This window comes from Erinaceus europaeus, chromosome 18 (genome assembly GCF_950295315.1).
Source record: "Erinaceus europaeus chromosome 18, mEriEur2.1, whole genome shotgun sequence".
Classification (NCBI taxonomy): domain Eukaryota; kingdom Metazoa; phylum Chordata; class Mammalia; order Eulipotyphla; family Erinaceidae; genus Erinaceus; species Erinaceus europaeus.
Window position 1 is genome coordinate 75,079,799 of NC_080179.1, and position 25,063 is coordinate 75,104,861.

Below are 25,063 nucleotides of genomic sequence, written 5' to 3' on the forward strand. Positions count from 1 at the left end.
ATAGGGGGTACAACTCCACACAATTCCCACCCCCCAGAACTCCATATCCCATCCCCTCCCCTGACAGCTTTCCTATTCTTTATCCCTCTGGGAGTATGGACCCAGGGTCATTGTGGGGTGCAGAAGGCAGAAGGTCTGGCTTCTGTAAGTGCTCTCCACTTTACATGGATGTTGGCAGGTCGATCCATCCTCCCAGACTCTCTCTCTCTCTTTCCCTAGTGGGGTAGGGGTCTGAGGAGGTGAGGTTCCAAGACACATGGTGGGGTCGTCTGCCCAGGGAAGTCAGGTTGGCATCATGGTATCATCTGGAACCTGGTGGCTAAAAAAAAAAAAAGTTAAAATATAACGCAGAACAAACTGTTGAAAAAGAGGCCACTTTTCAAGTAGAAGGAGCAAGTTTTAGTCCCCAAGTAAGTCTCAAGCTCGGGGACCTGCAGACAGATGACTTTTCAGGTAGTGTCCTCACTGCAACCGGGGAGAGCTGGGAGCCACACTGGGGAAATACCCCAGGGTGCAGAATGGCAAGAGAAACTCCTTCTCTTGCAACTGCGATACAGGCAAAGTTGTCACATTCTGAGCCCTGAGGGGTAGGAGGATCAGCAATGGGATAGCCAGCCGGTGCATTGGCCAGCATCTCTCTCCCTCCCTCCCTTCCACCCCTCACTTCCCCCCTCCCCTTTCCCCCAGGCCTTAAGCAAACCACAGGTGGCTCAGCACCAATAGAGAGTGTCCCAGGCATTTCTGGTCCAAGCCACTAATGGTTTGTCACAAAGGGAAAGAAGAGAAAAGGACATAGAAAGGAATTAAGAAGGGTGGCCTTTATCTGGGACAATGGGGACTTTCTTTTCTGTCTTTGCAGTTTGTGCCTCCAGCCAGGAATACAGTGGGTACTGCTTCTGAGCATCCTAGGACCTCCTCCCATCTGGGGGTCCTGCCCAAAGCCCTCATGTGCCTATTACCCCCCCACCCCACCCACTGAACACACAGAGGTCAGGACCACAGACGGTGGCCTGAGCTGGGACATGGAGTTATTGCTGCTGCTTCTCGGGGTGTCACTTGCCTTGGCATACCCCAAGGAAAGACATGGGTGAGGGGAGAAAAGAACCCTCTGGGCTGAGCCCTAGCCCCCGGGAAGCCAGCAGTTTCACTGGGCTGGGAAAGCTGGGAGCTGGTGAGAGAAGGAATGAGAGACTGTTAGCTGTACTCTCCTCAGGGTGTGGGTCTTTCCCTCTCAGTAGCTTTGTCTGTTTCAAGTCCATTTGATTGCTGCTTTTATAAGAAACGACACCAGAGGGACGGGGAGCGGCACACCCTGTAGAAGGCACACGCTACTACCTGCAGGGCGAGACTTCAGAGTGGTGGAGCAGTGCTGCAGGTGTCTCCTCTCCGTCTCTTTCTTCCTCTCTCTCTCTCTCTGTCTCTTTTTCTCTCTCCCTAACTCTTATCCTCTATTTTTTTTTTTTAAAAAAAAGGTCTCTGGGGAACAGTGGAGATACACAATCACTGAACCCCAGAGATAACCCTGGGAGAAAGAGAGAGAGAGATACAATCAAGTAAAAGAAGTGGGGTCTCAAATGTACAAGGTAGGCGCTCCCTGCCATGAAGCCCACTGGCCTGTTGCTGCGTAGAGGGACCCCTAGCACACTTCTCTCCCTACCACACCCTGCCAGCCCCCTGCATTGTGGGGGGTTCTAGAAAAAAGACTGTGTGAAGCCCCTCACTTATAGGGGTACTCACTGCTGCAGGTGTTGAAGTGAGGCCCTGAGTCCATGACCAGAGCAGACAAATGATGTCCTTATGTCCTCACGTCCCCATGTACCCACATTCCCCCTTCTCTGAATCATCGACAGTGAGGTGATGCCCAAGGGAGGGTTGGCACCTGTTCCCTGGAGTTTTGTGCAAGCTGTGGCATAAGCAGAGTGTGCTGTAAGTTTTAGAGCTTCTGAGAGTCTGAAGGGGGACTGAGGCAGTAGTGGCTGGAGTGAAAGGCCCAGAGAGGCACGGGGAAGGGATTGGCCCTCCCGGTGCTGGCAGACTCAGGGTGTGGGCTCTGTCCTCTCCTGGAGCCAGGGCTGCGGGACACTGAGTCAGCACAGGGCGCCTGGGCAGAGGAGAGCCAGCCTGGGCCGGAAGGCGCCGTCTCCAGGGAGACATCATGCAGCCTGGACTCAAAAGAGCCAGACCAGAAAGGGCTTTTGTGCCCACAGAGGGGTTTTAGGCTTGACTGGGTGGAGGGCGGAGGGAGGTGGTGGACACAGGGAAGAAATGTTCATTGTGGGAAGAGGATGCCCACCCATCCCCTCTCTAGGCAACAGCAAGCTACTTGGATCCTGGACCCCAGAGCTGGGGCTGGGGGTGGGGAGGCGGTGCCTGTGAGTAGCACCCCATTCTAGGCATTAGAAGCTCGGCCTGAACCTGTCAGGGTGGAGGGTACTGGAGACGCTTGTCTGCAATGATGTTATTCCCAGGACAGAGCCTTGTTGCCTCCCACTAGGGGACACCCAGGCTTTGTGTAAGGAGGAGTCTTGGTGACAGAGCCACCCCACAGATGGAGGGTGGGGTGGTGAGAATCGAGAGAATCTCTCCTCTGGGGAAGAGTCTGGCCCTAGTACTGCTGAAATCCGGGGCCCAGCGGTCTGGGTTACCCTTATCTCCAGTATCTCAGACCTGTCCCCTCCACCCCACTCCTGTCCCCTGGCCAACCCAATAACGAGTCGAATGTGTCCCCGAAAACTGATCTGAGAGCTGGTCCTGGGGTCCCTGCCCTTTCTGTACCCTCTCCACACAGTGTGAACTCTGGACACCCAGCCATGGGGCAGCCGCTAGGTCCCTGGGCCTGGAAGCCAGGCCACGGCTCCTCACAGCAACGGTGCACACAGGGAGAAACCCGCAGCCGACTCGGGCCTGGCCTGGCTGCCTGCCACAGTAATTGTGTATGACACCCCCACGTGGGGCAGTGGTGCCCCCTGCTTGCCCACAGGGCTCCAACCAGACCCAGAGAAGGAATGTGAGCCCCCCTCACCCTCATTCATCATGGGGGGCCCACCGAGTCTGGGTGACTCACCCTCCCATACAAAGCAGGCGGCTGGGGGAGATTGACAGTCTGCTGCATAGTCCGCTCTGCGGCCCGTGAATGGGTTCTCACACAGCCGGTGAGGCTTCAGACAAAAAGGCCGTTTGTGCAGTTCAGAACTACTGGGAGCCCAGCAAGATAAGATCCGGGCGGGGGGCGGCAGGTGGCTCACTTCACCATGCTCAAGGACCTGGGCTAAAGTCCCTAGTCCCCAGGTGGGAACACCTGTAGGAGGAAGCTTTCTGAGCAGTGAAGCAGTGCTGCCTGTGCCTCTCCTTCTCTCTTAATCTCGCTGTCTCTCATCCTCTATTAAAAATGGAGAAAAAGAGGGGGAATGACTCCACCTGTGAAGCCATGCAAAATCCCAGCCATAACTCTTGTGGCAAAAGAGACAGAAAAAGAGAAGGAAAGGGGGGAGGGGGGAGGGGAGGGGAGGGAGAAGGCTAGGCCGTGGTGTACATGGGACCCGGGTTCAAGACTCCAGTCCCCATCTACAGGGCAGAAGCGTTGTACGTGGTGAAGCGGCGCTGTATGTATGTGACTCCTATCTGTCTCCTCCTCACTTCCCAATTTCTGTCTCCAAAAAAAGAAAGGAAAAAAAAAGGATTATCACCAGAAGTAGTGGATTCTTCATGTAGACATGAAGGCCCAGCAATAACCCTGGTAGCAGTAAAAATAATAATAATAAGCGCAGGTGGTACAAAGCACAAGGGCTGGCATAAGGATCCGGGTTCGAGCCCCTGGATCCCCACCTGCAGGGGAGTCGCTTCACAGGCGGTGAAGCAGGTCTGCAGGTGTCTGTCTTTCTCTCCCCCTCTCTGTCTTTCCCTCCTCTCTCCATTTCTCTCTGTTCTATCCAACAACAACGACATCAATCATAACTACAACAATAATAACTACAACAATAAAACAACAGGGGCAACAAAAGGGAATACATAAATAAATATTTAAAATAATAATAATAATAGCTATTTAAAAGAGACTGAGAGAGAGCCTGGGTGGCCATGTGATCATGCATGTTCTGTCTGTGCAGGTGTGTGGGGCTGAACTTAAGCCCCCTTCAGAGAAAGATGCCTCAAACAAGCTCCAGTGTACCCAGAACGCTCAGCCTTGCTGTGTGGTAACCACGGCTCTGTGTGTCCTGAGGTGACCCTGGAGACACCTGGCCAGGGTTTGAGCCCAGCCTCCCCTCCACGCTCTCTGTGGCCTACCCATGCTGATGTGAGCAGGGCTGTTTTCTGGACCCTCCCTGCCCAGTGGGGCGGCCATGCATGGTGACAGTCTCCCAAGCAGCACCCTTGGCTGAAGAGAATTCTCAGGCTGATGTTGGTCTGCTTCTAAATCCCGCTTATAAGACCTTCTGTTTTTATCTTCACATTAGGTTCGCTTGTATTACTTACGATGTATTCTACTGACATAACCACTGCTAACTAAGCACTCCCCTGCCTCTGGGACACTGGTTTAATCCTCACTGGTTCCCGCTTTTCCCTTCTCCCGGCCCCCTATCCTACATACTTCCTTGTTCCTGACTCTTCCGCCTCAGGAGAGATGCAGGAGAGAATTGTGTTGTGATTAGAAGAGATTAGATTGTTGAACCAAATCCCTGCTCGTCAATAAAGAGATACTGCTTCCCAGCTCAGCCACGAGTCCCTGGCCATCTCTCTCTCCCGCCCGTGAGGCTATCCCATCTCCATGTCAGCAGAGGGATCTCGTGCGGAAATCATAGAGCGTTCGGTGTGTCGGGAGCCAGCTTCAGTTCTCACATGAATTCAGTGGAGAGGCAGCTCTTCCTGCTACCACTCTTCCCTCCTGGCACAGACTGAGGGCCGAAAGAGGCTGGCGCTGAACTGAGGAAGACAGCATAGTGGTGATGCCACTGACTTTCATGGCTGAGGCTCCAGGGTCCCAGGTTCAATCTCCAATACCACCATAAGCCAGAGCTGAGTAGTGCTCTGGTGAAAAGAAGCGGGGAGGAAGAGGAGACACTTTGCTGATCTCATTTGTTGTCACTAGATGGACTGCATTCAGAGTTAGGACTGGACTGGCAAAATAGTTCACTTGGACAGTGTGTTGCTTTGCCATGTATATGACCCAGGTTCAAGCCCGGTCCCCACCACGCTGAAGGAAGCTTCCATGCTGTGTTCTCATTCTCTCCCCCTCTCTGCCTCCCTGTCTCTATCTAAAAGATGAAGAAGGAGGAGGAGGAGGAGAAGGAGGAGGAGAAGAGTTAGGACAAGGGCAAGGCTCCCCGCTCAGATGCATACTTGCTGTGTGTGTGCGGAGCAAATCTCTCTGTGATCCAAAGTCCTTATCTGTAAAACCTGCACAGTGACTGCACAGACCTTATAGGGCTGTTTCGAGAATAAAAGCAGACAGTGGGCTGAAGGTGCAAGTTCCATATATGTCATCTGCACTATTGCTCTTTGCTCACTCTATTATAGCTTGCTTGGTTTGCTCTCAAGGGTTATCACTGGGGCCCCATAACTACACAGTCCCACCACTATTGATGGACTCTCTATTTTTGTTCTTGTTAAATAGAGAGAGAGACATAGAGAGGAGGAGAGACACCTCAACACTGCCCGGCTGCTCGTGAAGCTTCCCGTTTGCTTGGTGCTCCCACGTAGTGACCAGGGACTTGAACCCAGGTCCTCAGGTTTAGTAAGGTATGTCCTCTACCAGGTAAGCTATCTCCCACCCCTGCACAGTGGCTTAATGTCATCCCAGCCAGCTATCCTCCCCCAGTTCCCCAGGACGCAAGCACTGCCCCTAGTTCCTCCAGTAGCCCCCAGCCCACCGTCCTCTGGATGGAATGTCCCCCACTGTGTTTCACTGCAGAGCACCCAGTCCAACACGGGATCCCAGCTTCTGGAAAGTTCTGAGGAAGGCTCTGGGCGAGTTGTGTCACAGCTCCAGAAGCCCTCCTCCACCACCACCTCCAGCCTCCTTGTCTTGTCAGAGACAGTTGGCCCCCAGCTCACAGTGGCTGTGTGTGTGGCAGGGTGGTTCTTCCCTCCTGGGAGTGGCCCCATCAGACCTCTGCTCTGGAGACAAGCTTGTGTTCTGCACCGTGGAGGGACAAGGCACTCCGACTTTACTCCTATAGTGTCATCATGATCATAAACATTGTTGTGTTGCTATTGTTGCTGTTGTTACTATTGTTCTTGTCACAAGTTCTTCATCCCTTTTCCAGCTGACTTTTCAGAGAGAGACAGAGGACAGTGGAGGGAAAGACCACAGCATGAGACCTTCCTCCAGGCCAGGGGGATTGGGCATTAACTTGGATCATTGCCATGATAAATCAGGGGCACTATCCTGGTGAACTCTTTTACCAGCTCCTGTCATTTTTGTTTTTCTAGAGAAGCATTCAGAGGCCAGGTAATGGTACACCTGATTGAGCACACATGTTACCAGCACAAGGACCCAGGTTCAAACCCCTAGTCCCCAACTACAGGAGGAATGTTTCATAAAGCAGTGAGGCAGTGCTGCATCTCTGTGTGTGTGTGTGTGTGTGTCTTTCTCTCTCCCTTTCAGGTTTTATCTCTCTGTCTCTCTCTCTGTCTTTTTCTCTCCCTCTCAGGTTTTATCTCTCTGTGAAAAAAAAATAAATCAAAGAAAAGGAAAGGAAAATATCCTTTTAAAGAGAGAGAGAGAGGTATGTTCAGTGTTGGGGAGAAAGCACAATGGCTATACAGAAAGATTTTCAAGCCTGAGACTCTGAGGTCCCAGGCCCAACCATAAGTCAGAGGTGAGCAGTATTCCAGTTTAGAAGAAAAAAAAAAAGCAAATAAATAAATATTTAACATTTTAAAACGTGAGTATATTTTTAAAAGTGCAAAACACAGAAACGTTCAGTCTATATATAACCAATCTAGCATCCGTAGTAATAGACTTTCCTTTCTGTTACACACATGGCTTCAATTCACTGAAAACCCCAAAGCTTACAATGTGCACTTTTCAGTCATTGGAAATGGCCTGGGCAACGCAAGATCTTAGAAGGCTGAACCCCAGCCCCTCCCCTGCCAACACTGTGCTGTTGTTATCATGCATGTTAACTCCTCCTGTGTTTGAAATGGTGCAAACAGTGCTGTCATTGTGTGATGCCACCCACCCACTCATCTGGGTGGCAGCACACGCCACTCCCCCACTCCTCTCCGCAGCTCTGACTCCTCACTGGGGTCACCTTCTTCCTGCCAAAAAGCACACTCAATGGAATTCCAACAGCAAGGCTCTGTTGGTGGAGAATTTTCTGGCTTTGTTGATCGGACAATGTCTTTATTCCGCTTCCAGCTTCAGGACTCTTTTCTCTACATATGAAGGTCCACGTTTGTGGTTCTGTTCTCTCGGTGAATCTGTGGTGTCACCCTTGGTCCAAGCACTGTCACTGTCTTTCACCACTGACACTGTCAAATCTGTTTGGGTTTTTTGCTTGTTTGGGTATATTTGTTTGTTTGTTGTCTCTGCTTTTTAGCAGTATGTTTTTCTTAGTTTGGTTTTCTGAGGTTTCTGGTATCTCTAAGAATGAGTGTCTCTTTATTTATCCTGACTCATAGTATTTCTTTAAGTCTCCCAGTTCTGAGGATTCATATTATTTAAGCATTCTGGAAAGTACTTTCTACTATTTATTTATTTTGCCACCAAGGTTAGCTGGGGCATGGCGCCTACACTACAAATCCACTGCTCCCTGTGGCCATTTTTCCCATTTTTTTCTTTCTATTTTTATTTAACAGGATAGTAAGAAATTGAGAAGGGAGAGGAGATAGATACCTGCAGACCTGTTTCACTGCCTGCAGGCGCCAAGCGGAACCCTTGTTCATGAAGAACTATGCGCTTAACCAGGTGTGTCACTGCCCGGCCCTGTCACTTTATCTCTTCCAATATTGCTTCTTCCCTCATTTTGCTCCTTTCCTTTGATTTCTCCAGTTAAAAGGGGTCCTATCTTCTCATATCACCTCTTGTAATTTCCATTTTCTTATCTCTGTACATTTGTTTATAAAGGTATTTTTTTTACTTTTTTTTTAGTATTTATTTTATTTATTTATTCCCTTTTGTTGCCCTTGTTGTTTTATTGTTGTAGTTATTATTGTTGTTGTCGTTGTTGGATAGGACAGAGAGAAATGGAGAGAGGAGGGGAAGACAGAGAGAGGGAGAGAAAGATAGACACCTGCAGACCTGCTTCACCGCCTGTGAAGCTACTCCCCTGCAGGTGGGGAGCCGGGGTTCAAACCGGGATCCTTATGCCGGTCCTTGCGCTTTGCGCCACCTGCGCTTAACCCGCTGCGCTACAGCCTGACTCCCTATAAAGGTTTTTTTATTTTTTTATTTTTTATTTTTTTTCCTCCAGGGTTATTGCTGGGCTCGGTGCCTGCACCATGAATCCACCGCTCCTGGAGGCCATTTTTCCCCCTTTTTGTTGCCCTAGTTGTTGCAGCCGCAACCCGCCCGTGAAGCGACTCCCCTGCAGGTGGGGAGCCGGGGCTCGAACCGGGATCCTTACGCTGGTCCCTGCGCTTTGCGCCACGTGCGCTTAACCCACTGCGCCACTGCCAGACTCCCCCTATAAAGGTTTTTTTTTAACGCATTCTGGCTATTCTTTTCAGTGCACACTGATTCGGAAGTGTACTTTTATGTTCTGGTTCATCTTTTTTTTTTTAAATAATTTATTTCTTTATTGGGGAATTAATGTTTTACATTCAACAGTAAATACAATAGTTTGTACATGCATAGCATTCCCCAGATTCCCATTTAACAATACAACCCCCACTAGGTCATTCATCATCTTTCATGGACCTGTATTCTCCCCACCCACCCACCCACCCCAAAGTCTTTTACTTTGGTGCAATATGCCAATTCCATTTCAGGTTCGACTTGTGTTTTCTTTTCTAATCTTGTTTTTCAACTTCGGCCTGAGAGTGAGATCATGCCATATTCATCCTTCTGTTTCTGACTTATTTCACTCAACATGATTTTTTCAAGGTCCATCCAAGATTGGCTGAAAACGGTGAAGTCACCATTTTTTACAGCTGAGTAGTATTCCATTGTGTATATATACCACAACTTGCTCAGCCACTCATCTGTTGTTGGACACCTGGGTTGCTTCCAGGTTTTGGCTATTACAAATTGTGCTGCTAAGAACATATGTGTACGGATGTGTTGGGTTCCTTAGGATCTATCCCCAGGAGGGGAATTGCAGGGTCATAGGGTGGGTCCATTTCTAGCCTTCTGAGAGTTCTCCAGACTGTTCTCCACAGAGGTTGGACCCATTGACATTCCCACCAGCAGTGCAGGAGGGTTCCTTTGACCCCACACCCTCTCCAGCATTTGCTGCTGTTACCTTTTCTGATGTGTGACATTCTCACAGGAGTGAAGTGATATCTCATTGTTGTCTTGATTTACATTTCTCTGACAATCAGAGACTTGGAGCATTTTTTCATGTGTTTATCAGCCTTTTGGATCTCTTCTGTGGTGAATATTCTGTCCAAGTCCTCCCCCCATTTTGGGATGGGGTTATTTGTTGTCTTGTTGTTGAGTCTGGCAAGCTCTTTATATATGTTGGTTATTAAACTCTTATCTGATTTATGGCATGTAAAGATCTTCTCCCATTCTGTGAGGGGTCTCTTGGTTTGGGTAGTGGTTTCTTTTGCTGTGAAGAAGCTTTTTAATTTGATGTAGTCCCATAGGTTTATACTTGCCTTAGTCTTCCTTGTAATTGGATTCGTTTCATTGAAAATGTCTTTAAAATTTATGTGGAAAAAAATTCTGCCAATATTTTCCTCTAAGTATCTGATAGTTTCTGGTCTAACATCCAAGTCCTTGATCCACTTGGAATTTACTTTTGTATTTGGTGAAATACAGTGATTCAGTTTCATTCTTCTGCATGTTTCAACCCATTGTTTCCAACACCATTTGTTGAAGAGACTCTGCTTTCCCCATGTAATAGTCTGGGCCCCTTTGTCAAAGATTAGATGTCCATAGGTGTGGGGCCTCATTTCTGGGCTCTCAATTCTATTCCACTGGTCAGTGTGTCTGTTCATGTTCCAGTACCAAGCAGTTTTGATGACAATGGCCCTATAATACAGTTTGAGATCTGGGAGTGTGATGCCTCCGGTTCTGTTCTTTTTTCTCAAGATTGTTTTGGCAATTCTAGGTCTTTTCTAGATAAACATTTTCTAGATAAACATTTGTAGCATTTTTTCTATTCTCCTAAAAAATGTGCTTGGGATCTTGATGGGGATAGCATTAAATTTGTAGATGGCTCTGGGTAATATATTCATTTTGGTGATGTTAATTCTTCCAACCCATGAACATGGAATATCTTTCCACTTCTTTGTGTCTTTTTCAATTTCTTTGAGTAGTGGCTCATAATTTTCAGTATACAAGTCTTTTACTTCTTTGGTTAGGTTTACTCCTAGATATTTTACTGTTTTTGTTGCTATAGAAAAAGGAACTGATTTCTGGATTTCAATTTCTTCTAACTTAGTGTTTGCATAGAGGAATGCCACTGACTTTTGAATGTTAATTTTATAGCCTGACACCTTACTGTATTGCCTGATGATTTCCAAAAGCTTCTTGCTGGATTCCTTAGGTTTTTCCATGTATACTATCATGTCATCTGCAAATAAGGAGAGTTTGACTTCTTCTCTTCCAATCTGTATGCCTTTAATTCCTTGCTCCTGCCTAATTGTTATGGCAAGAACTTCCAACACTATGTTGAATAGTAATGGTGATAGTGGGCAGCCCTGTCTAGTACCTGATCTGAGGGGAAATGCTTCCAGTTTTTCACCATTGAGTATGATGTTGGCTGTAGGTTTGCTATATATAGACTCCACTATCTTCAGGAATTTTCCATCTATTCCCATTTTTTTGTAGTGTTTTGATCATAAAGGGATGTTGTATTTTGTCAAAGGCTTTCTCTGCATCTATTGATATGACCATGTGGTTTTTGGTCTTGCTTTTGTTGGTGTGGTGGATCACATTGATTGATTTACATATATTAAACCAACCTTGCATGCCTGGGATAAACCCCACTTGGTCATGATGAACAATCTTTTTTATATACTGCTGTATCCGGTTGGCTAGAATTTTGTTCAATATTTTCACATCTATGTTCATCAGAGATATTGGTCTGTAGTTTTCTTTTTTGGTTGTGTCCCTGTCTGCTTTTGGTATCAGGGTGATGTTGACTTCATAGAAGCTGGCAGGGAGTATTCCAGTGTCTTCAATCTTCTGGAAGACTTTTAAAAGTAGAGGTATTAGTTCTTCTTTGAAAGTTTTGTAGAATTCATTTGTAAAACCATCTGGTCCAGGACTTTTATTTTTGGGAAGATTTTTGATAACTGTTTCAATTTCATTAGCTGTGATGGGCCTGTTCATGTTATCCACTTCCTCTTTACTTAGTTTTGGAAGTTGGTAGGTATCTAGGAAATCATTCATTTCTTCTAGGTTCTCTAGCTTGGTGGCATATAGTTGTTCATAGAAGCCTCGCATGATATGTTGAATTTCTGCAGTGTCTGTTGTGATATCTCCTCTTTCATTTACTATCCGATTTATTTGAGTCTTCTCCCTTTTTTGTTTTGTGAGTCTGGCTAAAGGTTTGTCGATTTTTGTTTACTCTTTTGAAGAACCAACATTTACTTTCATTGATCTTTTGTATGCTTTTCCTATTCTCAATGTTATTTATTTCTGCCCTAACTTTAGTGATTTCTGTCCTTCTGGTTGCTTTAGGATTCCTTTGTTGTTCTTCTTCTAGGTCTTTAAGATGTGCAATCAGGCTGTTTATTTGTGCCTTTTCTTGTTTCCTAATGTGTGCTTGTATAGCTATGAACTTCCCTCTTAGGACTGCTTTAGCTGTGTCCCAAATATTTTGATAGCTTGTGTCTTCATTTTCATTGAACTCTCGAAACATTTTGATTTCTTCCTTGATTTCCTCTTTGACCCAGAAGTTGTTAAGAAGTGTACTGTTGAGCTTCCACATTTTGGCACTGTTACTAATCTTTTGTTGATTGTTAAGTGTTAGTTTAATTCCATCTGAGAAGATGCTTGGGATGATTTCAGTGCTCTTGAATTCACTGATGCTGTCTTTGTGGCCTAACATATGGTCTATCCTTGAGAATGATCCATGTGGATTTGAGTAAAATGTGTATTCCAGTTTCTTGGGATGAATGACTCTGAAAATGTCCAATAGTTCTAGTTTATCTGTCTCTTCATTTAGCTCCCTTATGTCTTTACTGATTTTCTTCCTGGATGATCTGTCAAGTTGAGATAGTGGGGTGTTGAAGTCCCCTACTATGATGGTGTTACTGTTAATATATTGCTGTAGCTCTTTCAGTAGAAGTTGGATGTATTTAGATGGCTTCTCATTGGGTGCATAGATATTAATAATTGTTAAGTCCTCTTGATTGACTGATCCTCTGAGCATTAAGTAGTGTCCATTCCTATCTTTTTTAATCTTATCTATTTTAAAGTCTATCATGTCAGATATGAGAATAGCTGTTCCTGCCCTTTTTTGTGGGCCATTGGCTTGTATGATAGTTTTCCATCCTTTCACTTTAAGTCTGTGTTTGTCTTGTTGAGTTAGGTGAGTTTCCTGTAGACAACATATTGTTGGGTTGTGTTTTCTGATCCATTTTCCTACTCTGTGTCTTTTAATAAGTGAATTTAGGCCATTGACATTTATTGATATCAAAGATTGAAGATATTTTAATGCCATTCTTGTAGAGTTTTAGAGTGTTTTGATATATGTCCTATTTGTGGTGGTCTGGTTGTTTATAGGAGACATTTCAGAACTTCTTTCAGGGCAGGCTTGGTGATGGTTGCTTCCTTCAACTGTTGCTTGTCTGAGAAGGTTTTGATGCTTCCATCTAGTCTGAATGACAGTCTAGAGTATTCTTGGCTGAAAGCCTTTCTCATTGAGCACTCGATAGATATCTTGCCATTCTCTTCTGGCCTGTAGTGTTTGTATGGAGAAGTCTGCTGCTAATCTTATGGGTTTTCCTTTGTAGGTGACTCTTTGTTTTTCTCTTGCAGCCTTGAGGATCCTTTCTTTATCCTTATTCCTTTCCATTCTAAGTATGACATGTCTTGGTGTCTTTAGGTCTGGGTTAATTCTGTTTGGGACCCTCTGGGCTTCTTGAATCTTTATGTCTTTGGTGTTGTCTAGACTAGAGAAATTTTCAGCTATTATGGCCTGGAGAATGCTTTCTTCCTCTCCTTCTCTTTCTTCCTCTGGTAAGCCAATAATGCGTATATTGTTTCTTTTGAAGTCATCCCATAGGACTCTGTTGTTGTTTTCAGCATCTCTTAATCTCTTTTTGAGATCTCTTACTTCTTTTTTAGTTGTCTCTAATTCATCCTCACTCTTGCTAATTCTGTCTTCAGCCTCATGGATTCTATTCTCTCTGCCCTCTACTGCTTTCTGGAGTTCATCTATTTTGTTGCCCTGCTCTGATACTGTTTTAGCTTGTTCAGCTAGTTGCCTTCTTAGCTCAGAGATTTCAGCTTTCAGCTCTCTAATAACCATGAGATTATTAGAATTTTCTTCCATATTCTCATTTGTTGTTCCTGCATTTCTGATTACAATTTTTTCAAATTCTTTACTCACTCCTGTTATTATTTCCTTAGCTAATGTTTGGATGTTGAACTCGTTGTTTTGTGCTTCACCCTCTGGAGGACTTTTAGCTGGACTCTTGTCCTGGTTCGAGTCTCCAATATTTTTTCTTATTGTTTTAACCATTTTATATATTATGTTATGAGTTCCCTTTATCAGTACTTTTCAAATTATTGATCACTATTGCCTGGATTGACTTGTGTCTAAGTAAGTTAATTAAAGGGTTTACCGTGGTGGAAGTTAACAGTTTTTTCAATCCCTGAGTTGGAGCTCAGTGGTGTAAAAGCCTCTTTTTTTTTTCTTCCCTGTAGGCTATGGGAGCCTGAGGGCTTTTAAACTATCAATAGGCTTCTTAGCTTAATCACTGATTCCTGACCAAGAGATAAAGCAGGGTGTGGCAGAGATAATCCAGTGGTTATGCAAAGAGACTTTCACAGCCCCTCAGCTATGCCACCGAGGTATAGGTCTTCTCCTGAGTTTCCCGGTTAGATCTCTGTCCCCTGGTGTCCCTCCCTGTTGCTGCTCCAGATTCTGAGGGTAGTAGCAATGGAGACTCAGAGTTGCACTTGGTGAGTCTCTGGGGAGTCCTTTCCTCCCTTCAGCTGTCCCCTTGTTGTGGAGCAGACTGGAGGTGGTGTCTCCACTGATAAACTGCTGAACTGTTAGCAGCCACTTAATCTCTCCTTAGGCCCCTCTCTCCTCTCTGTCACCAGCCACGCGTGTTTGTACTCACGGGTGATTTACTGGGTTCCTGTGGTCATTCTAGTCCTGTCTTGTTTCGGTTCGGGTGGTCTCCTTTGGTATTCCTAGTTGATCCAGGAGAGGAGAGGAGAGGAGAGGAGAGAAAGCGATCTGCTGCTCGTAGCTCCGCCTCCGGAAGTCGAATCGTCCTGGTTCATCTTTTGGGGACTGGGGAGATAGCATAATGGCATGCACAAAGACATTCATAAAAGTCCTAGGTTCTGGGAGTTGGGCAGTAGCGGGTTAAGTGCAGGTGGTGCAAAGCGCAAGGACCTGTGTAAGGATCCTGGTAAGAGCCCCTGGTTCTCTACCTGCAGGGGAGTCGCTTCACAGGTGGTGAAGCAGGTCTGCGTGTCTGTCTTTCTCTCCCCCTCTCTGTGTTCCCCTCTTCTCTCGATTTCTCTCTGTCATATCCAACAACAACACCAATAACAACAACAATAAATACAAGGGCAACAAAAGGGGATAAATAAATATTTTTTTTAAAAAAAAGTGCTAGGTTCAGTCCAGAACACATTGGTGAGGTCATCTGCCTCAGGAGGTCAGAATGGAATGATAGAAGCATCTGCAGCTTGGTGGCTGAGTCTGCAGCACTTCTGCAGGTGTCTCAGCTGTAACTGGTGAGGTCTGCTAAGTCCCATAGTAGTCAGTCTTTGTTTTGGGGATAGTTTATGCTGCCTGTTGTTACTCTTATAGCCAAGTCTCCTGGAAGTCCTCAAGTTATTGTGTTATTTTACTTTTTTTTTTGCCTGAATACTTAACTCTCCTCCTCTATTCATAGTCATCCTATTTCACATACCTAAAATATAAATAGGAAAGTGTGTATATTTACAAAAAAATAGATTTGTGGCTGGTAAAATAGCTCCCATGGACAGGGCACCTGCTTTGCCATGCCTGCAACCCAGGTTCAACCCTGACCCCCACAGCATTAGAGGAATCTTTTTGTTTCCTGGTCTCCCTTTTGCTGTATCTCTCTTTCTATTTGAAAAGAAAAGTTAGCCCAGGCCTGGTGAATTAACACATTTGGATGGCACACTGCTTTGATATGTGCGTGACCCAGGTTCAAGTCAAGCCACCACCACAATGAAGGAAGATTCAGTGCTATGGTCTCTCTCAACCTCTTCCTCTGTCTCTGTCTGAAAAAAAAGAGAGAGAGGGGAAGGGAAAAAGAAGAGAAAGGAAGAAAAGGTCATCCCAGAGTGATGAAACCCTAGCACTGGGGGAAAAAATACACACACACACACACACACACACACACACACACACACACACACACACACACACAGTGTATGTCAAAGGACAAAGGGATTTAATGCACTAGTGGATTAATTTAATTTCATCATAGTTCTAAGTTTCTAACACTGCAAATTTTGAAGTTATTGTTGAATCTTATTTTTTTTTATCAAAGCACTGCTGAGCTCTGGCTTATGGTGGTGCAGGGCATTGAACCTGTATTCCCTTTCTGCTCCAAACCTCCTTTTTCTGGGTCCTGCAGCCGCAAGTGACACCGGTCCGAGTCCCCAGCTCCCCAGGGGCCCTGGTCGCTTCACAGGCAGTGAAGCAGGTCTGCAGGTGTCTGTCTTTCTCTCTCCCTCTCTGTCTTCCCCTCCTCTCTCAATTTCTCTCTGTCCTATCCAAGAACAATGACAACAAAAACAATAATAATAACCACAACAATGATTTAAAAAAAAAAACAACCAGGACAACAAAAGGGAAAAAAAATAGCCTCCAGGAGCAATTGATTCATGGTGCTAGCACCAAGCCCCAGCAATAACCCTGGAGGCAAAAAAAAAACAGCTGGTGCAGAGATCCTGATGTTGAGATTTGCCAGAGTGGAGTGAGCCAGGGGTAGGCGATATGTAAGGTTTTTTTCCCCTCCATTCTGGCTCATGATGGTGCTAGGGATTGAACCTGGTGCCTCAGTGCCTCAGGTATGAAACTATTTTGCAGAACCACTATGCTGTCTCCCTGCTCTGGAGTGGACAATATAAGAAGTCAGAGAAGTAACAGGTGGCATGAGGACTTATGGAGATACAAGGTCTTGTTATTCATCACAAATGATAAATGCCCTAGACCTTTGAGTGAAACAGTAGCACTGTCAACACGTGTGCACGTATGCGTACACACACACACACAGAGACACACACATACACACACAGAGACACACATACACACAGACACACACACACATACACACATACACACACAGAGACACACATACACACACATACACACACAGAGACACACACACATACACACACAGAGACACACATATACACATACACACATAGAGACACACACATACACACAGAGAGACACACATACACACACAGAGACACACATACACACACAGAGACACACATACATACACAAATACACACACAGAGAGACACACATACACACAGAGAGACACACATACACACACAGAGACACACACATACACACACAGAGACACACACAGAGACACACAGACAGAAACAACACACACACACACACACACTCTTTTTTCTGACAGAGCACTGCTCAGCTCTGGCATAGAGTGGTGCCCGAGATTGAACGTGGGGTCACAGAACCTCAGATATGAAAGTCTTTTGCACAATTACTCTGCTATCTACCTTGCCCTAAATACACATATCTTGTTTTTATGTCATTGTCATATTCATTGAGTTGTGATCGTTATTTCTACTTAATAAAATACTTTCCTATGTGCATATATTATACGTAATAATGTATATGATTTATCTGGATCTTATTTGACATAGAATGTAGATAAGTTTCACTGAGATACAACTCATGTCCCTCTATTTTCTCTTGCCAAGTGTAGAGCCCTATGTGTTGGTATTGTCGCAGACATGTTCACCCATCAAAACTCACAACAGGGGAGTTGGGCAGTGGCGCAGCAGGTTAAGCGCATGTGGCGCAAAGCGCAGGGACCGGCTTAAGGATCCCGGTTCGAGCCCCCAGCTCCCCACCTGCAGGGGAGTCGCTTCACAGGCGGTGAAGCAGGTCTGCAGGTGTCTGTCTTTCTCTCCCCCTCTCTGTCTTCCCCTCCTCTCTCCATTTCTCTCGGTCCTACCCAACAACAACAACATCAATAACAACAATAATAACCACAACAATGTTAAACAACAAGGGCAACAAAAAGGGAAAATAAATATTTTTTAAAAATTAAAAAAAAAACTCACAGCAGTACTAGAAGAACTCTTGTGCCCTCCCTCTTTTCCCAGTTCCTAGAAAACGCTGATGTTTCTGTCCCTCTGAGTCCCCAACAATGTATCGTCCACAGAAACGCAATCATAGGGCGTGTGGCTCTTATGGCTTCTTTCACCGGGCATCATGTTTTCAAAGTTCAGAACTTCATGCCTTTTCATCACTGCTAGCCCAGGAGGGGGTGCAGTGGATAAGACACTGGACTCTCAAATGGTGAAGCCCTGAGTTCAATCCCTGACATGTGCCAGAGTGATGCTCTAGTTCCTTCTCTCTCTCTCTCTCTCTCTATATATATATATATATATTAACAAATAAATAGATAAGTAAATAAATATTTATTACTGGACAATATCCCAGTGTTAGAACATACCCCGTCTGAATCCACACATCAACAGGTAGACATTTGGCTTGTTGCACGCTCTCAGCGTCAACCCGGCTTTGATCTAGCACGTTATGTTTGGGCCCTCCTCAATCGCTAACGAACAGGCCATGGCCGGTGTGCTGCTATGTTCCATCGCTGGGGAGCCAGAGATGACCCGAACTGCCCCTGCGGCTCCAGACAGACTATGACCCACATAGTCGACGACTACCACCTCTCCAGATTCAAAGGAGGTCTCGAAACTTTACATCAGGCTCAACCTGACGCTGTTGACTGGCTACGGAAGAAGGGCAAACGCTAGAAGAAGAAGCTAATTAGAGCAATAGTGCCATGAACACTTGTGTAAGACTGTGTGGGCATGTTTGTGTTCTTCTTGGGTGTCTCTCCAGCAGTAAGCTTGCAGATCAAGTCCTTTAATATGTTCAGAAAACTGCCAGGACTTAGAGGTTAGGGTTACATAAAACCCTCCTGATATTCACTCCAAGGAATTCTTCTCTGATTTAATTGCAGTGTCAAGGGAAATAAAAGTAAGTAAATGAGATCACATCAAACTAAAATGCTTCTGTGGCCCAGAAGGTGATGTCATGGATAGGTATTGGACTTTCAAGCATGAAGTCCCAAGTTCAATTCCCAACATTGCATGTGCCAGAGTGATGTGCTGGTTATCTCTCACACAATTATTAATTTAAAAAACTAAAAAAAGAATCTGTCAAAAAAACTATCAGTGAAGCTAAAATACATCTTACAGAATGGAAGAAAATATGACACAACATACATCTGACAAGGTGTAAGTTCCTTAATAATAAAGAACTCAACAATATGAAAATAAACAATTGAGTCAAAAAAAAAAAGTGTGGGGCCCAGCAGAGGGCTGATTGCTGTGTGTCTCCCATGAAGAGTAAAGATCCCCTCTCCCTTATCGTTGTTATTTTAAAGCATTTTATTTATTATTATTTTATTGGATACAGACAGAAAGAAGTTGAGAGGGAAAGGGAAGATAAAAAGGGAGAGGAAGAGAAAACGGCAGCACTGCTGGGCCTCCCCCTGCTTCCTCCACCCTCCCCTCCACTCTGGACCACCCCTCTGTATGGTCACTGGGACCTGGCACCCCACTCCTGGGTCCCAGCGTAAGTTCACACCTTCTAAGGCATAGGCCCAGGGTGATCTTCAATCCCCCTTCTGCTGTGTGGTCCTAGAGGGGTGGGGAGGACCCTCAGGGTCTGGGAACTGGGGATGAATAGACAGACCCCTTTCTAGACACTTGACTTTAACACTCTACAGTCCTATGAAAGAGGATTAGAAATGACCGCAGCAAAAAAAAAAAAAAAGAAGAAGAAGAAAGAAAGAAAGAAAGAAAGAAAGAAAGAAAGAAAGAAAGAAAGAAAGAAATGACAGCAGCCTGGTGGAGCTTCGATCGATACAGTGCACACGTCACCATGCACAAAGACCAGGTTCAAGCTTCACTCCCCACCAGCAGGGGAGGAAGTTTCACAAGCAGTGAAGCAGAGTTATAGGTATCTATCTATCTGTCTGTCCCCTCTTATCTCTCTGTCTCTGATTCTCTATAAAAAAGAAAAAAGAGTGGAAGGAAGAAAGAAAGAGAGAGAGAGAGAAAGAAAGAAAGAAAGACAGGAAGGAAGGAAGGAAGGAAGGGAGGGAGGGAGGGCTGCCAAGAACAGTGGAGTCTTGCAGGCACCAAACCCCAGCAGTAACCCCGGGGCAAAAAAGGGTGAGGAAGAAGAAACATCCAGCAAGGCTTGTCAAAAAGAACTCCCACGGTAACTGCCTGGACCTGGCCTTTTATCCTGGGGAGACTTCTGATTACTCTTCTGATCTCCGCACTGGTAACCAGGGTGTTTAGGCAACTTACTTACTTCTTCCCGGGCCAGTCTTGGAAAGGAGCATGACTGCAAGACTGTGTCCAACTTGTCTGTCCAGAGACGCGTGCAGTGTTCTCTTGTGATCCTGTGTGTGTCTGTCCCACTGATGGCGCGTCTGCCTCTCTAATTCCTGACTCTTTTCATGACTTTCTCTCTCTTTTTCTTGGTGGCTAGAACTGTGTCAAATCCCTAATAAAGCATGAGGTACTGAGTTCAATTCCTGGCGTCGCATGTGACAGAGTGATGCTCTGGTACTCACTCTCTCTCTCTCTCTCCCTCTCCCATAGACAATTTTAAAATTTTTTTTACATTTATATATTTATTTCTTTATTTTCCCTTTTGTTGCCCTTGTTGTTTTTTATTGTTGTTGTTATAGTTGTTATTGTTGTTGTTATTGATGTCATCATTGTTAGGAGAGAGAGAAATGGAGAGGGGAAGGGAAGACAGAGGAGGACAGAAAGACAGACACCTGCAGACCTGCTTCACTGCCGTGAATCGAACCCCCTGAAGGTGGGGAGTTGGGGCTCGAACCGGGATCCTTATGCCTGTCCTTGCACTTTGCGCCACCTGCACTTAACCCGCTATGCTACAGCCCTACCCCCCCATAGACGAATTTTAAAAATATTTTGAAAAAAGGAAAATAAAAGATAAGTTTTTATCATCTTAATACTGTCCCAGCCAAGTACAGATTGACCTGCCAATGTCCATGAGCAGTGGAAAAACAGTTACAGAAGCCAGACCTTTCACCTTCTGCACCCCATGATGATCCTGGGTCCATACTCCCAGAGGGATAAAGAATAGGAAAGCTTCCAATAGAGGGTATGGGATATGGAACTCTGGTGGTGGGAATTGTGTGGAATTGTACCCCTCTTATCCTGTGGACATGTCAATCATGATTAAATCAATAATAATAATAATAAAAACTGTCCCACTTGGCCCTACTCCTTATCCATGGTGGGCCATATACCTGTTCCAGGGGTGGCCCCTTCACTTTTCCTGACCCTCAGCAGGTCACCTTGAGACCTGAACACCTGGACACCTCTCTCTGGGCAGAGGGTACCGAGAGAACAGCTGGGGGAGGCCCAGTCAGTCCCCTGGACACCAAGAAGACCAGGAAGACCGCTCTCTCTGCTCCTGTTTCACCACGAATCAGCATGTCCCATCAAAGAGATGTTCTGTCAGAACTGCTACCCAGGGGCGGGGAGTAGTTCATCAGGTAATGCAGGTGCCTTGTGGAGCCCCTATACCATCTAGGAGATGTCAAAGCACTGGAGGGAGCCCTAAGACTATAGTGTCTCTCCCTCTCTTTGTGTCTCTCCAAGATAACCCTACCGTCCTCTGGACACAAGGCCCACCATTAAGGAGAAATTAGAAAACATGCTCAAAACTTTTTTTTCTTTTCTTTCTTCTTTTTTTTTTTCTATTTCATTCTTTCCACAAGTATTTATTGAACACCCATTCTGCCCTGGCCCAGCACAGAGGAGCACATGAGAGGCACCTGTCCTGGCATTCAGCCTGCTCAGGGGACACATGGTGGCCAGCCCCAGGGCTGGGTCAAGTCTGTATCTGCCAAGAAGGGAGGCGAGGAGGTTGAGGGAGAGAGAGCAGTGTTCACTTCAGAAGCCCAGCGGAGCCTGTCTAGGGCCAGTCCTTGGGCCTCACACCCAAGCTGGATGTCCACGGACATCTGCACACTGTGCCTCGGTTTCCACATCTGAGAGAGGAGCGCAGCACCTGTATCCAGGTGGGCGCCAGGGAGGGCAGGGGATTCTTCAGCAATATCTACTCACCACCAGACTTGCTGACACTGCTGTGGTTGTTTGTGGCAGTCCCAGTGAGGTGGTGCAGGCCTGCCTCAGCAACCCTGTCATGAGCAGGCTGGATACCTCTTCACAGGTACCTGTGTCCTGGCCCTTCTTCACAGATACCTGCCTGTCCCAGGGCTCGGCCCAACTCGGCCACCGTTCTGTTGGGTGCCATGCGTGTGCTGTACTTCCAAGGGGTGTAGCCTCACTCAAAGAAGGAGTATCATGAAGAGGGCTCGGGGAGAAGAGACAAGGACAAGAGGGCCAGAAACGTCCATCAGCTTCTTCCCAAAGAGCCTTCTGCCACCCAGTGCCCAGTCAGAGAGTGAGAATTAGAGAAAAGTGTGTGTGTGTGTGTGTGTGTGTGTGTGTGTGTAGGGGGAGAAATCAACTCAGACAGGGTATTCACCAACACCTGTTGGCTGGGGTGGGCGCTAACCTACCCTCACCCACTCCAGCTGCAGAGGAAATCGTCCAGGACCACAGGTTACAGTGCTGTTTCTGGGGGGGGGGCACTTGCAGAGGGGGCGTCCTCTGACGGCTGCCAGGAGGGAGGCTCCTGGGGGCTAGGAATCCAGCTGTGCCAGCTGCTCCCTGGCCGGCGGGCTCAGCCACACGGGCACGTCTTGCCCAGGCGCGTCCAGCTGGCCGCCTTCCACCCTGAGGCGGCTGAGGCTGAGCAGGTGACCCGGGCACCTCTGGTCCTGTGGGCCGTGCAGCGGGCGGGCCACAGAGGGCAGGCCACACATAGCGGCCACGCTGGGGAATCCGCTGGACCGCTTCTGCCGCAGCAGCTCAGGGCCCCGGGTTCTAGGCCGGCCGCAGAGCTCCTCCGCGGGAGAGCGGATCTGCAGGGCGGCCAGCTGGGCGGGCAGGGGGGGCTCCGCCTGCAGGCCGCCTCCCCCAGGGCCTGGGGTCCAGGGGTTCTGGAAATGGCCCGGGGGGCTCGGCCAGACGGGGAGCGCGGCCACCTGGCCTTTGCTGGCCGCGCCTGTGGTCTCAGAAGCTGCAGGGGCCCCCAAGGAGCAGAAGGAGCCTTGAGGGCCATCTCGCGTCCCTGTGTCCCCGGACACCTGCGTGCTCCCCAGGGAGGGGCCCCTGGGGAGAGGGCCGGGCCCCCACGGGGCCCCCCCCAGGGCCTCTGCGTCTCCAGCAGGCAGACCCCGGGCTCCGGGGCGCCCCCAGGGCTCGGGCCCGCCCGCCTCGGGGCTCCCCTGCCGCGGGGCAGAGGCGGCGCTCAGAGTGTCGCCGGGGCCGCGGCGCAGCCAGTTGACGATGCCCATGGTGATGGCCAGCTCGGTGTCGCACAGCTTCAGCAGACACTCCTTGCCCCGCCAGGAGCTCTGCAGGAAGCCCTGGCCCGGCAGCTCGGGGCCGGGCGCGGCGGCCAGGGTCTCCTCGGCGCCCCCGTGGAAGCTGCACAGGGACAGCGGCGGCCCGGGCGGCGGCCCCGACAGGCTCTCGGTGGCGCACGGCTCTGCGTCCAGGCCGGGGGGCGCCGGGCCCTGGCCCGGGGCGCGGAACAGCTCGTACAGGGCGTCGCCGCTGTAGCTGTCCCTGGGGGGCCCGCCGGGGCCCAGGCTGGCCGCCTCCCTCCGGTCGTCGTCCAGGCCGGGGGAGAAGGAGTCGTAGTAGCCCTCGTCGCTGGTGGACACCGACTCCGGCTGCTCGCTCTTGGGCGTCCCCGTGTCCGCCGAGCTGGCCTTGGAGCCGCCGGGGGGCGCCCTGCCGGCCAGCAGCGGCAGCTCGTTCAGCCCCTCGGCGCCCCGCAGCCGGGGCTCGGGCGGGCGGTCCACGCGGGGCTCCGGGGCCGGCGGCCGGGCCTGGCTCACGTCGCCCCAGAACCGGGCCGGGCCGCACGGCTCGCTCTGCACCGGGGAGGCCAGCTGCTCGGCGCCGCCCTGGCAGGGATCCCCGGGCGCCTTGCCCTCGGGGCCGCGGGGTGCTCGCGTGGGGCTCGGGGGCCCCTGGGGCAGCTCCAGCGTGGGGGCCGAGCTCTCGTCGGCGAAGATCTCCCCGCAGCCCGTGAGCGAGTCGAAGCTCTGCAGGGAGGCCACGTCCTCGCACAGCGCCCTGCACAGGCTGAAGGACGCCTCCTGCAGGAGCTCGGGGTCCGGCAGCTCCTGGGCCTGGCCGTCCAAGCCCAGCCCGTCGCCCCAGGGGAGAAAGGCTGCATCCAGCTGCGCTCCCACCTCGACGCCCCCCTGGGAGGACCGCGGCCCCGCGCCCCCCGCCAGCGCCGCCAGGCGCTCGGTCTTGCTCCTGCGCGGGAGGAACAGGTTCCGAAAGCACTTCTTGGGGCGCTTCAGGGAGATCCTCTTCTTGGGGATGCTCTTGGCCACCGCGGGCACAAAGGGCATCTGGGGCACGAAGTGACGGTAGTCGATCATGCGCTGGCCGCCAGAGGGCCCCGGGAAGCTGGCACTGCCCACCAGCTGCCCCTCCGCGGGGGCCGCCCTGCCCGCCCCACGCACATTGTCCTGAGTCTTGCTTTTCCGCACTGATCTGAAGGGGGCGCCCCCCTCGGAGTCCAGTGGGGTCCCTCTGTGGGAGCCGCGGTCGGGTCCTTGGGTGCCGGAACCGAGCTTCGGGCACCTCTCTCCCGAGGACCGCTGCTGCCCTCCGGTGGACGTGGACCAGGGTTCCCCCTCCTCCCGGGTGGGGGCCGCACCTGCCCGGCCTAGGGGTCTGTCGTGGGAGCCGTGCAGGCCGGACTTGATGAAGGTCTTCCCTCGCTTCAGCTCCATGCTGCCTGGGCCCAGCTGTGGAGGGAAGCAGGAGACACTCATTACTCCAGCGGAGGCCTTCTCCCTACCCTTGCCTCCCTAAACCCTGGGACTGAGCCCAGACGTCTCAGCTGTAATCCCTGGATGGACACCTGGGCTAGAGAGATGGGAGCGACCCCACAACGCTCACCACTCAGCAGAGGCCCAGAGAAGTTAAGTCACGTGCCTGAAGGCACACAGCGAAAATTGAGTTCAGACACTAGTTCGCTGGAACCACATTGTGCCCTCTCGGAATCTGTCCAGGTCCCCATCTCACTTCCAGCCTGGGGGACACTGCACACAGCACCACACAGTGAAGTGTATCAGCCCTCTGAACAGAAGGAGGGAGAGGTGCATTGACTATGCCGCCTCCTTACTCTAAGAGACAAGCAGCAGTGTCCTTTGTACACATCTGGCTGCCTTCCAGCTGGGGCTTCTGGTGGCTAAGCTGAAATCAGCAGAGAAGGGCCCTGGGATGGCTGGCTGACCCCGCTCCCTGGGGGGGTATGAAGAAGCAGGCTAACAGCTCCATCAGACTTGTCCTGCTCAAGGGTCTGGCCTTTCCTTAAGATCAGCAGGAAAGTTTCAGAAGTCTTCTCAGTTAGTG

At 48.8% G+C, this 25,063-nt stretch overlaps 1 protein-coding gene across 2 annotated transcripts in view; it reads right to left on the reverse strand.

The window, feature by feature from the left end:
• The window catches only part of AMER3 (APC membrane recruitment protein 3), a 34,475-nt gene continuing 9,412 nt past the window's right edge, over positions 1–25,063 (reverse strand). Inside the window, exons 1-2 of one of the 2 annotated variants that reach the window (XR_009546012.1) lie at positions 21,680–24,529; positions 1–312 (exon numbers count right to left, since the gene is read on the reverse strand). Coding sequence is in view for 1 of the 2 variants with exons in the window: in XM_060178187.1 (XP_060034170.1) it covers positions 22,258–24,438 (2,181 nt within the window). In the remaining variant the exon portion in view is untranslated. Of the gene's footprint in view, positions 313–21,037; positions 24,530–25,063 lie in introns of those variants that run through there. The other variant, XM_060178187.1, reaches the window with a different exon arrangement.